This window comes from Castanea sativa, chromosome 9 (genome assembly GCF_040712315.1).
Source record: "Castanea sativa cultivar Marrone di Chiusa Pesio chromosome 9, ASM4071231v1".
Lineage (NCBI taxonomy): Eukaryota > Viridiplantae > Streptophyta > Magnoliopsida > Fagales > Fagaceae > Castanea > Castanea sativa.
This window is the reverse complement of record NC_134021.1, coordinates 41,896,583-41,910,198: the sequence shown is the minus strand read 5'-3', so window position 1 is coordinate 41,910,198 and position 13,616 is coordinate 41,896,583. Positions and strand designations below refer to the sequence as shown.

At 32.5% G+C, this 13,616-nt stretch overlaps 1 protein-coding gene and 1 pseudogene across 1 annotated transcript; both read left to right on the top strand.

Moving 5' to 3' along the window:
• Nucleotides 1-3,190: 3,190 nt before the first annotated feature.
• LOC142609247 (glucan endo-1,3-beta-glucosidase, basic isoform-like) lies at nt 3,191-8,300 on the top strand. The gene is made up of 3 exons (XM_075780838.1): nt 3,191-3,218; nt 4,080-4,181; nt 7,354-8,300. The coding sequence occupies exons 1-3, from the start codon at nt 3,191-3,193 to the stop codon at nt 8,298-8,300; spliced, it is 1,077 nt and encodes a 358-aa protein (XP_075636953.1).
• A 934-nt stretch (nt 8,301-9,234) lies between these two features.
• Nucleotides 9,235-13,332, top strand: LOC142609246 (glucan endo-1,3-beta-glucosidase, basic isoform-like; annotated as a pseudogene).
• Nucleotides 13,333-13,616: the final 284 nt, after the last annotated feature.

Below are 13,616 nucleotides of genomic sequence, written 5' to 3'. Positions count from 1 at the left end.
GTAAGGATTTGATTATATTTAGTGCTCTAGGAGAATTATTCTGGGAAACCACCAAATACCTTTCACTTTTAAATGTAGGCAAGGTAACTTTATACCTAATGACTTCACGCTAATCTTTGGCATCAAGATTGGTGGTCAATCTTGCAAAATTAATAGTCCTAGTTTTTTTGGTTTTAGGGTCGCGTTTTGTTTTATTGAGTTATATGTAATGTCTTATTAGAGAATTGTCAAAGGAGAAGATTGCTAGGACTTATGTTGTGCTGCAAAATTCCATGTGCCAAAACAGGTGCTAATGAGGGTTGTAATCATTGCAAAAAATTTAGGTCAATTTTAAAATTAGGAATCGCTGAAGATCTCAAGTTTTAGATGGTTCCCTCGAGCTAGCTCGGGACTCACTTAAAAAAAAACTAGGCAGATCGAGACTTTGCTCGACCTTTGCTCAAGTGAGAACCAATTTTGCAAATTGATTTAACCTAAACTTTTACCTACCTATAAATACGTACCCTTTGATGAACGACTTTCAAAAGAGAGGATGTTGTACAAAAAGCTTTCTAAGAAGCCTTCTTGCTCTGAGCCTAAATGGAGAAAATATTTCTCCCATTCTTTTCACACTGTGAACCTAAACTGATTTCCATCCAAAGAACAGAAATTCTGAACCTTTGTCAGTGAGTACACTATCATACTGAAGTTATGGATTGGTGCAAATGAGTTCATTCATGGTGGACATTCTAATCTGCAGTGGGAGACAAATCGGTCATTTGCTAGGTGACACATCAATTCTAACTTTGCAAAGTTTTGTAAGTATAGGCTAGCAGTAAGAATCTTATCTTATCGTGAAACTTCATGTGGGATTGGTTATCCGAAGTGGATTTTCTTTTAAAAGTTCTACAAAAGTTTTCCACTCATCATGAAAATTCTTGTGTCATATTTTTGCTTTATTTTATTGCTTTTGGATTGTGGTGATATTCATGTTGGTGTTTTATCATGGTCATTGTTAAATTGTTAATGATTAATTAGGATACAAGTGGCAAAAAATGCGATAATTAGATTACTAGGATCAATATTGAATTTTTCAGTATATATATCCATGATCCTTGAAATTCGTTTAGTTAATCTTCATAAAAAAAATTTATAAGGAAAACTACATGATTAATGTGTTTACTTTGATTTTTTTATATATATATATTATGTTTATCCTTTGTTATTTGCACCTCATATATCTGTAGTTGGATTTTTCATTTCCTAGGAAAAAAATCTAATTCACAGAGGAAGAGAGCCCATTTTTGTATAGCTTGGAAGCCTATTGTGTGATAGCTGAAACTGTAATACAGTACTACTTACACTAATTTTTGTGCACTATATAATATAATTTGATAGTTATAATAGGAAAAAGAGGATTTGAACCCTAAATGTCTTCACTAAAAATATCAGGAGATGTCAATCAATTAAACTACAAGGCTCTTAACAAACAAATGTTAATTACTTTTTTTGAAGAATGAATACTTTAATTTTTGACAATGAATAAACTTTCCTTCTATACAAAAAAAACTTCAAAAAAGTAATCAAGTCAACTTCTTTTTCATGCCATGAAAAGTTGAAAAGTCAAACAGGACCCAAGTCCAAATAGGAATTTGTTATAATGGCTTCAATGTCACTACATTATAAGCACCTTGCCCATAACAAGACTACTATTAGCCAATTCTTAAAGTAGGTGGCAAACAATGTATCGTGCACTCCAGCCACTATTATCATGTATATATACAAAGCCACCTATTTAGTTTTAGTGTATGTGAGAGTGAGAGTGAGAGTGCCGCATCATTGTTTTCTTGTCTTGTGTCATTAGGAAAAGTTTAAGGCAAACTGTGGGATTTGGGTTTCTTGAAATAGTTATTGTGCTACTATTGTAGTCTTGCTTGAATTTTTTCTTGTCTTGTGTCTTTTGTTAAAGTTTAAGGTAAATCTTGGGGATTTGGATTCCTTGAGAAGAAGAGAAGATTATTAGAAGAAGAATTCTCCTAGGAGAAAATTAATTTTAGAAGAAGAGCAATTCGATCATTCTATGGATTTTTTTTTTTTTTATAATCGATTATTCTATGGAGTTAAAAGAATACCCAGATGAGAGTAAGAGAGATCGTGCATTGCAATTATTATTGAATATAGTGGATTTGATTTCTCTTTCCATGGAGATAGGCTACTTGTTAAACCACATAATTTCTTGCATTTTTGTGTGCTTGGTGCTTTATTTGTCTTTTCTGTTATTTGCTCCAATCTATGAGTCTTATTGCACAAGAGATACTAGAACTTCTAGTATTTGCACAAATGTTATTTCATATTAGAGTTTTCACTATCACACAACTGTATCAGAGCTTCTATTATTAAATGAGCACCTCGTAAAAGGCAACATGCTATAGTGAGAGATCATTTATATAGATAAACATTTTCACAACGCAATGTAGAGAAGCCTAAATTTTCCAAAGGGAGGGCAAAGTCCAACAAAATAACAACCAATTAGACGAGCTCTAAGTGATGCACTTGGTTGCCGTAAATAATTTTGTATAACTTAATTTCCATGGACCAGTTAGACAAGCTCTAAGTGATACACTTGGTTGCCGTAGATAATTTTGTATAATTGAAAAAAGAATTTAAAAATCTTGAATTTTCTATTTTACCCCCCACTTGTATACCGCCTCTAATAGGAAATTTGAGAAAAAAAAATTAAATCTTTTATTTCAAGATTTTTAAATTATATATTTCAATCATCTAGGGAGGTTAGTGTCAATAGTTTGTAATTTATGGGAGGAGGGTTTCTAATTAAAAATTAGAGGAGAGGTGAGTGTAATATAAAAAATTAAAAATTAAAAAAAAAACCATAGGGAAGGTCAGTGAAAATTTTCCATAATGCATATTAATTAAATCTAATTACTATTTGGTTTTCGGCCCATATGACTATAGTGGACCTGGTGGAAATTAGCATCCACTCTCTTTGCTTTCCCACTTATTTTCTACTCATTTAAACAATAGAAAAACTTTTAATCTTGACACGGTTTTTATTCATTCTCTCTCTCTCTTTTCTTTCCTACCAAATAAAGCGTAATACAAAATATATAAAATTTTCAAAAAATGTGTTACTATATATCCTTTTGTTAAATTGAGGGGTGGAGACCCCAGATCCTAAATGTTGCTATTGAGAATGTCGGAGGTGTGCCAATTGCCGAATGGTCTTTGATAAGAAAAATTATTCACTTCCATGGGAGTACTCCCTTGATAACAAGGAGTCCTTGTAGAAGCAACATTCTTTTACATCTAATAGCACGACAAGTGATCCAAACTTTGCACATGATACAAATAAAATTGGAAAATGATTGATTGTAGAAATGAAAGACACAGTCCATCCATTAAATGTTGCATGGATGTAAAAATATAGGAACAAGATCATCTTTATTTAGTGGGTTTCAGTTAGCTCAACTGGTAAAATCTCTAATGGTTGTATAAGAGACCTTGGGTTCAATCCCTGCCTACACCAAAAACTGATTGGTGTCTTGGTCTGATGATAAAAAGCAATCATCAAGAGCGGATGTCATAGGTTGAAACTCTCTAAAAAAAATCATCTTTATTTAACGGTGTACAATTTTCATACCATAAGACTAGATATACTTTTAGATTTATAATATTTAATTTAAACCATAAATTAAATGATCTATTTCAAATACCATCCAATTGGAAAGCCCTATGCGTCCATCACATAAACATGTAAATTTCTGAAGGAAGGCAACCAATAAGACGGGTTGTCTCAAATAAAACCAAACACAGACAATTCAAAGGCATGGGGAGAAATTTCCACAAACTAATGAGCAGTTAGATGGGCCTTGAATGATGCAAGTTGGTACGTGTACAACTTGGTTCACGTAGAGTGCCCGACCAACAAAAATGTAGAATGTGGATATACTTATAGTCACTCAAAAAAATATATAGTACAAGCATCCATCTATATCTCTCACTCTATAAAAGGGCAGCTGAACAATGGTATAAGACATGGTTGGCTATCTTAGCTTTTTGTTTCCAATTCCTTCCATATATAGTTTTCTCAATTGCTAAATCCGGTCATGCTGGTAAAAGCCCTTCCAACATCTCCACAATAATGTTGGTGCTTGGGCTGCTAATGGCTTCCCTAGGCACAACAGGTCTCTCTCTCTCTCTCATATTGATACATGATTTTAAAGTCTTTTACAGCCCAAATCAAATGCTTTTGTGTCTTAATTAACCCAAGGTTGAGGAGCTGTGATATTGTCACACACCCACAGTGTACTGCCTGGCCTCTTGCACCCACATGTGGGTTCTATGTTGTTGTGAGAGGATGTACAATTATTAAGACACCATATAGTACTATCCCTGGAACTATAGGAGTAGAAAGTAGAAACCACCAATGTTGAAGGGCTCCTAAATCAATGAATGTTGCCCTCTAGGCAATAGATCTTCCTTTGAGCTAAGCTTGATTGAACCAACCTTAGTCCAATCTCCACAAATCGGTCTTGGTCGTCATGCCATTTTTAGAATTGAAGCACGTTCACGTCGTTGCATGCTCACCAAAAGTAGCATGGAATGTAATAATAGCATTTAATTAAGCGCCACTCAACTCAATAGGTGTCTTTAGAGTGGGCACCTAATAAAAGGAAATCACCAAATTACTTCTCTTAAATGAGCATATTTAAATTAAGAACTACCCCATTAGTTGTATTTAGCTGTGTGTGTGTGGGGGGGGGGGTGTGTGGGGGACCTTTCTTCATTTGTTTTGTTTGGTTTTGGCTCTCTCTCTCTCTCTCTCTCTCTCTCTCTCTCTCTCTCTCTCTCTCTCTCTCTCTCTCTCTCTCTCTCTCTCTCTCTCTCTCTCTCTCTCTCTCTCAAACTAATGAGTTGAGAAAGAAGGGAGAGGGGAGTCCAATAAAATCGTGTAGAACTAGGACATTTTACTAAGTGATATAGGACATTTTACTAAGTGATATAGGACAACATATGGGGTTTAATGTTTATCATTTGTTAGTTTTTTAATTTTTATATAATTATCGCTATCTTAGGGAGTGTTTGGTAGAGTAGTTTCAGATGAAATATTTGTAGTTTGAGATGAGATTTTTTTGTAATTTTTGAAATACGTGTGGGTGAAAATTTGTGTATTGTTGTTTAAAATATAAAAATATGAGTTTAAAATAGGTGACCAAACAGGCCCTTAGTACCGAGGATTTTATTTTCTTGATTCCAGGTGCTTTTAAGGGTCTGCTAGTCAACATATAATCATTTTCTTTAAATAGGCGTATAATTTATAAACAAAAATTCAGGTCAAAATTTCATGAATAAGAATTTTTTAAAAATATTTTTCTCATTTCTTTCCGTTGAATTCTAGTTATTCCTTGTGGATTCAACTGGGAAGTTAGAAGACAAAATAGCCAATTCATGGTGGTGGCAAGTGGCAACAATTAGCTGAACAAATGAAAATTTTCATGATTACTTAATCATTTAGTACTCGTTTGGATACTGATGATTTGCTCTAGCATTTGCGTTTTTCAGTTTTCTTCCGTTTTTTTTTTTTTTTGAGAAGTGCGTTTCAACAACTATTCTGCTTTTCCAGTAGGTCCTGTGCACTGTTCACGGGACCTACAAATCTCTTTTTTCAACAAAACTTTCATTAAAAATGGGTCACACAGCACTATTCACACATTTAAAAATTATTTTGCTACAGTGTTTTCAGTTTTCAGTTTTCAGTTTTCAGCAAAATATACAGTATCCAAACACACCCTAGTATATATCTTGCGGAAAATGCTACGCCAGTCCATATTTTATTACAATAAGTTTACATATTGATGTGATTTGTGGATTTTAACAACTTAATGAAAGAATATTTGAATTATTATCTATATATTACTAAAAACTGAAGCGTGGCATTTGTTACTGCTGAGCTCCTGTTGCGCTACCTCATTGCCACATCATTTGCCACATAATTATTATTTATTCTTATTTTTTACAAAAAATATATATATAAATAGATTAATGACTTTAAAAAAAATATATTTCTTTTTTATTTCCAATTTTCCTATAATTTTTTTTACATTCACTTATTTTTTAAATATTTACACTTTCTTCTTCCCTTACCTTTTTATCTCCCCACTACCCTCTACTTTAATATTACTATTCATCTTTCCCTTCATCTTCTTTTATTTGTCTCTTCTTATCCATTCCCTCTTATTATAAATTTGTCACTCTTTTCCATTCTTTGCATAGTTTTCTCTCACAAAAAGGTTATCTCTCTCTCGATGTTTTGGTGGATTTTTAATTTTTATTGCATCTCCACTTAAGTTGATAAATTTTTGTGTTTTTAAGAACTCTAATTTAGATTGATACAATTTAATTTTGTGTTTTAAGTTATTATTATTATTATTTTGCTCTTTGATTGTAAAATTTTATCCAATTACATTATAAAAATTAAAGATAGTGGATAAAAATAAAATAGTATTCCAATACATAGCATAATTTGGATCATTTAGTATTTATTGTACTCTCTATACTTGTCTATTGTATGTCAAATGTTACCTTCGAAAGAAATTATTTATTATCGAATCCTATAATCATGTTTTTTATTTGTTTTAAAAGCATGATAAAACAATAATTTTGAATATTGTGAAAATTATAGAGAAAAATAATAGTAAATGGTCTTGACATTTGTTAGCATGATAATGACCGATATGTCAATAATATTATATTACATCTCTATGCAACTATAAGTTTGATAAAATTAATCCCATAAAAAATATAGGGTATTATGATACTTTTATACTATATTTGATTTTTTTTTTTTTTTTTTTTTTTTTTTATAACAGGAATATTTGAAATTGAGAGAGAAGGAAGGAGAGAATAGGAGAGGGGAAAGTGGCGGGAATATCCTAAATTTTATTTCATTCTTATCATCTCCTTTCCCCTCTCTTTTACACTCATCTCATCTCCCTCCACATCCAAACATAGGATCAAACGCTAACCTTACATGTATGACAAAGTAAAAACCTAACTAGCGTCACAACAATAACTCTTTTTAGTATTTATATTTTTGTAAATCCATAGTTTAACTTTAACCTAATGCTCTCTATATAGTGCACAACGCACCCACCTTTTGTGCCCAATCTCAAATCAATCATTTGTCAATAACTATTCCATCCCTGTATATCACATTTTCTTTATATAAATAAACTTAAATTTCAACACTATATGAATCTGGAAGTTCATAACTGTAGATTCATTAAATAATTTGTAAGCATATTACGGAAATATGGTCAGGATATAAAATTTGACATGTTTTGCTAGCTTAATCAGTTGCCACGACAGGTATTTGCTATGGAATGCTTGGAGACAACTTACCATCCCCAGGAGAAGTTATAAATATGTACAAACAAAATAACATCGGAAGGATGCGACTCTATGGCCAAAACTATGATGCTTTCCAAGCCCTTAGAGCCACCAATATTGAGCTCATGCTTGGTGTCCCTAATGAAGAGCTTCAAAGCATTGCTTCAAGCCAAGACTATGCAAATAAATGGATCCGAAACAATGTGCAAAACTATGGAGATGTCAAATTCAAATACATTGCAGTTGGCAATGAAATAGAGCCTAACGGTCCATATGCACAATTTCTCTACCCTGCTATGGAACACATTCAAACTGCAATTTATAATGCTGACCTTGGATATAAGAATATTAAAGTCTCCACTCCCATTTATCAAGCTGCCCTTGCAGAATCCTACCCTCCATCAAAAGGCTCCTTCACGTCTGAATACCGATCATTTCTTGATCCTATCATAGGCTTTTTAGTGAACCATAAGTACCCATTACTCGTTAACATGTATCCATACTATAGTTACATTGAGAATACTAAAGACATTCGTCTTGAGTATGCTCTTTTTACTTCTCCATCAGTTGTAGTGCAAGATGGCAAACATGGATACCAAAACATTTTTGATGCAATTTTGGATGCCTTTTACTCAGCATTAGAGAAGGCCAATGGGGGGTCTTTGGATATCGTTGTGTCTGAGACTGGTTGGCCCTCTGATGGAGGACAGGCAACATATTTTGAATATGCAAGCCTTTACAACAAAATTTTGATTAAGCATGTGCAAGGAGGGACTCCAAAGAGACCTATCGGACCTATAGAAACTTACATGTTTACCATGTTTAATAAGAATAAGAAGACTCCTAATTACGAGAAATATTGGGAGCTCTTTTATCCAAACAAACAGCCTAAATACCAAATTAAGTTCAGTTAAGAATAGCAGCACTAGCTAGTGCACTTTGGAATAATAAGGACAGCTTTATGTGAATTTTAACTATAAATAAGACTTACTTGTAGTCCCTTTGCATTTCAAGGAACCAAGTTTATGTATCTATCCAAGATGTGAAAATAGTCTTAGTAAAGTGTTGTCCTTATCAAATATGATCATCTCTTTTGCATGTTTGCATATTTGGTACAATACCACTTATTTTGTATTCAAAAAATTATACATGAATCAGAGTTCTGACACCATCATAGTTTTACATATTAAGACCAAGGCCTTTGTTTCTTAATCTGCTTGAAAAATACTATGACATCCTACGGAGTCTATCAAATCAAATCCATTACAGAAAAATTTTAAATGGCCATAGAAAAATTAGGAGTGCTTCTCTTCCATTTAAACTTTACAAAAATATATCCAAATTCTAGTGGCCAATGTTGGAATTTCCAATGAATGACACCACTGTATATCAGTATATCCACTAGAAATCCAAAAAATGCCCAGATAATAAAAAGATAAAATAAATGTTTGAAATATGTTTTTCCAACAAAACGAATGGCATCAACTAACGTATATCATTCTTGATACGTGCATGACAATAATAGGACAGTCACCCCTGTTTTGAAAGCTAACAAGGTCCATTTTCAAAAATATTATGTGAAAGAAAATCGAAGAAAAGTGACTGTCATTACTCATTAGACGGATGCTGTGGGATGCCTAAGTCTAACACCTTTGCCAAATCACGATGATTGGAAGCTACTCCACGTTTTTAAAAGTAAAAAACTATCATTGCATACAAGTGTATGTACGAAACACTTTCAAGGACAAATTGTGTTATTCCACATCGCTTGCTTAATGGGAGGTCGATCACCAAAGCAAACTGACCCTCCCATGGAGTCCGGGCATTGACAACTTACTCAAGCTAAGCATGAGCAGTGAGCACGTACTCTTGAAATCTTTACTGTCTGAGCCTTTGATTGTCAACTCAAGGGCAAATTACATGCATGGAAGTGAGTAAGACACCCCGTGAAAATGGAATCGATCCGAGCATCAACTGTCGATAGGCACTTGATGACAGAAGTAAAGTGTCAATTATGAAGCTTTGACAACCAATTGACAATTAGGCTTCTCTAAAATGTCGTTCGACACTTAGGATCGGGAACTTCAACTCTTGAGATTCTGATTCGTTAGTGATCCAATCGAGCTTCTAACATGGTCCTAACACCTTTGTTGTTATTTGTTTAAATCAACCAGTGTTCTTGCACAACAAGTGATATAAAAGCTAGATTCTACTTTTTGCAAAGTATATAGAATCAGGGCTTCTACTAATGCACCACAAAAGCAAATGTTGTTACCTAGGCCAACATGTGCCCATGATGACCTCGTAGAAAGGCAACAGCTTAGGTAAATAAAATACATTCTCACGCAGCAATGTTGAGAAGCCTAACATTTTTCAGAGGGACAAAGTCCAACAAAAGAACAACCATTGAAACTTGCTTTAAGTGACGCACTTGGTTGCCATAGATAATTTTTTTTTTTTTTTACTTAATTTCCATGGGGTGCTTGACGGATTAAATTGTGGTGGCATAACTACTAAGCAATCGATTTCCAAGAGTGCTTGACTAGCTATAGTCAATTAAAAATCTCAATCTCAAGCACAAGCATCTCTCTCTATAAAATGAGTGTTTGGCGGCATAATTTCTCTTCTATATTTTTCTCAATGGCCAAGTCTTCTTCAACTAGGAAAAGCCCTTCAGAAATGTCCTTAATGCTATTGTTTGTTATGCTGATGGCTAACCTAGACATAAAAGCTCTCTCTCTCTCTCTCTCTCTCTCTCTCTCTCTCTCTCTCTCTCTCTCTCTCTCTCTCTATATATATATATATATATATATCACATTTTCTTTATATATTTAAACTTAAATTTTCAAAACTATATAATTATCCAAGCAGTTTTTGAATATTGTAGATTTATTAAATACTAGTCGCAACCCCGCGCATCGTACGGGAATATCTTATTATTTTGAAATGAAACTTAATATATAATTTATTTAAAAAATCATAAAATTATATATTAGGATTAAGAATCTGTAACAAAACGTTTTCTCATAAGAGAATTTCATTTTCTTTTTTATATAATTGTTTACCACACAAATAAAGGGCAAGTGTTTATTTTTTAAGTAATGAATTTTGTGTTTTCTATAAATAAATAAAAAATTTACTTTATTTTATATTAAGATTTTCATCTATTCATATTATGAGCCAATTTGCTAGTGATAGTGTATAGTGTGGATTAAAATTTTCCAATTATGACATTTAAAAAAGAATGAGAAAAATAGCTTTTTCCCATTATTAAAAAATTTCAACTTGTGGCATCCTACTTTAATATTATATATCTTTTGAAGTATATAATGTATAATCCTGATCTCTCTTCTTGAATACATTACTTATCTCAATACATCCACAAAAATTCCTTGAATCAAAACAAACCTATACAAAGATACTTCACAAAAAAACTAAATGTCTTATCAATCATAGTTTTGCAAAATGTCATATCAATCATCGCTTAACAATGATTAATTTGATCGATTAGAAAACGATTTGTTATATATAATCTAATAAGATTATTTTCTCTACAGAAACTGCAAATTTATCTACCCAAAGAGATTATAAAATAAACAATTATTAGCAAAATCTCATAATTAAGTTTCTATGTGCATCTTTATAATAATTGATAATAATAATAACAACAACAAAATAATAATGAAAATAGAATTGCAAAAGCTAAAATATGTCACTAATCCAATTATTTCCATTTGATTAACCTTTGCTTTTATCTAAATAAGTGGCATACTATATATATATATATATATATATATATAGAGAGAGAGAGAGAGAGAGAGAGAGAGAGAGAGAGAGAGAGAGTATTTCTAATACAATTATTAAGAGTACTTTCTGTACAAAAACTACAATTTTGTTCACCCAAAATGATTTAAAAATAAACAAAACTTATTCTCATAGTTTAACATCTAAATGGATCACTAAAAAAAAAAAAGGAAAAAAAATTTTGATCAGGAATTGGAATACCAAAATACCTGAATATGCATAAAAGTCGACACAACTTTTCCAAAAAGAGAAGCAAATGTGAAGTGACAATTAAATCAACAATAACAAAAAGAATATTAGCGGGGAAAAAAGTGGTTGAAACAATAAATAAATAAATAAAGCATCAAAAGAGACAAATTTGGAGAGAGAGAGAGAGTATTGACCTTTTGCAGTGAACAACTTGGAAAGAATAGGGGAGAGAGGTGGAAATGAAGTAAAAGAAATTTGTAAGAAAATCAAGTTGGAAGAGTAAGGATGGAAGCAAATAAAAGGCTCAAAAAAGTAAAACCGTAGAATTTATCAAGATGAAAGGTTGGAAGGGTGGAAGTAGATGAAAGGTTCAAAAAAGTGAAACTGTAGAATTTCTGAAGATATAAAGGATATCAAATGAAAAATTTAAGACATGATTGGAGAAGATGAAAGTTCGAACTAAGAAGAAGACAATGGTTGAAGAATATCAAAGGTTAAACAACGTAAAAAACTAAAAATAAAAAATAAAAAAAAAGGCTGCTAATGACATGGCACAAAAAAGCTTTGTAAAATTTATTTTAAAGCTTCCATTATTATATAATAGTATAGATAGATATGTATAGACATTGTTTTTGGTTTTAAATTCTTCATTGATTTTATTGCTTAGTTATAAACATCTAAATAAAGTAGTATTTATAAATGCAAAGTTATATATAAAGTTAAAACTGCCCAAGATGAATGTGTAAAGTCAATCTATTTATATTTTTAATATATTCTCAAAAAAGTATTTATATATTCTAATATTGTCAACAAAGTTTAGGAATAAAAATTAAATAAGAAAAAAATGATTATGCAAGCAATGACGTGGCAAATGAGGTAGCGCAATATGAGCATAGCAACAATAAATACTACGCTTCAACTTTTAGATATATATAGATATAGATTTGGCAAGCATATATGGCCAGGACATAATTTGACATGTTGTTCTATCTAAATTAGTTGCCAAGATAGGTGTTTGCTATGGAACGGTTGGCAACAACTTACCATCTCCCCCGGAGAAGTTATAGATATGTACAAACGATACAACATCAAAAGGATGTGACTCTATAACCAAAATCAAGATGCTCTCCAAGCCCTTAGAGGCACCAAAATTGAGCTAATGCTTGGTGTCCCTAATGAAGAGCTTCAAAGCATTGTTTCAAGTCAAGATTACACAAACACATGGATCCAAAACAATGTGCAAAACTATGGAGATGTCACATTCAAATACATTGCAGTTGGCAATGAAATAAAGCCTAACGGTCCATATGCACAATTTCTTTTCCCTGGTATGCAAAACATTCGAAGTTCGAACTACAATATATAATGTTGGCATTGGATGTAAGAATATTAAAGTCTCCACTCCCATTTATCAACCTGCCCTTGCACAGTCCTACCCTCCATCAATAGGCTCCTTCACGTCCGAATACCAATCACTTCTTAATCCTATCATCGGCTTCTTAGTGAAGCATAAGTACCCATTACTCGTTAACATGTATCCATACTTTAGTTACATTGGTAATCAAAACATTCATCTTGAATATGCTCTTTTAAATTCTCCATCAGTCATAGTGTAGGATAGCAAACATGGATACCAAAACATTTTTTATGCCATTTTGGATGCCTTTTACTCAGCATTAGAGAAGACAAATGGGAGAGTCTTTGAAAATCGTTGTGTCTGAGAATGGTTGGCCCTCTGAAGGGGGACCGGTGACAAGTTTTGAATATGCAAGTGCTTACAACTCCAATTTGATTAGGCATGTAAAGGGAGGGACTCCAAAGAGACCCAATGGGCCTATAGAAACTTGCCTGTTTACCATGTTTAATGAGAATCTGAAGACTCCTGATTATGAGAAAAACTGGGGGCTCTTTTATTCAAACAAGCAGCCTAAATACCAAATTAAGTTCAGTTAAGAATAACACTAGATAGTTCACTTTGGAATAAAGACATATAGTCCCTTTGCGTGGCAGGGAATCAAGTTTATGTATCTATCCAAGATGTGAAAGTAGTCTTAATAAAATTTTGTTCTCATCAGAATATGATAATCTCTTTTGCATGTTTGCATATTTGGTACAATACCACATTATTTTATACATACAAAATTATACATGAATCAAAGTTTTATTGCCTTAACGTCCAAAAAAAAAAAAAAAGCTTTGTCACCTTCATAGTTTTACATATTAAGACCAAGGCCTTT

Excerpts from the sequence above, each read along its gene's own strand:
- LOC142609247 (XM_075780838.1), top strand. The coding sequence starts at position 3,191 with ATGTCGGAGGTGTGCCAATTGCCGAATG. Across the intron at positions 3,219-4,079 it reads GGTGTGCCAATTGCCGAATG|TTTTCTCAATTGCTAAATCC; the intron begins GTCTTTGATAAG and ends TTCCATATATAG. Across the intron at positions 4,182-7,353 it reads GGCTTCCCTAGGCACAACAG|TTGCCACGACAGGTATTTGC; the intron begins GTCTCTCTCTCT and ends TAGCTTAATCAG.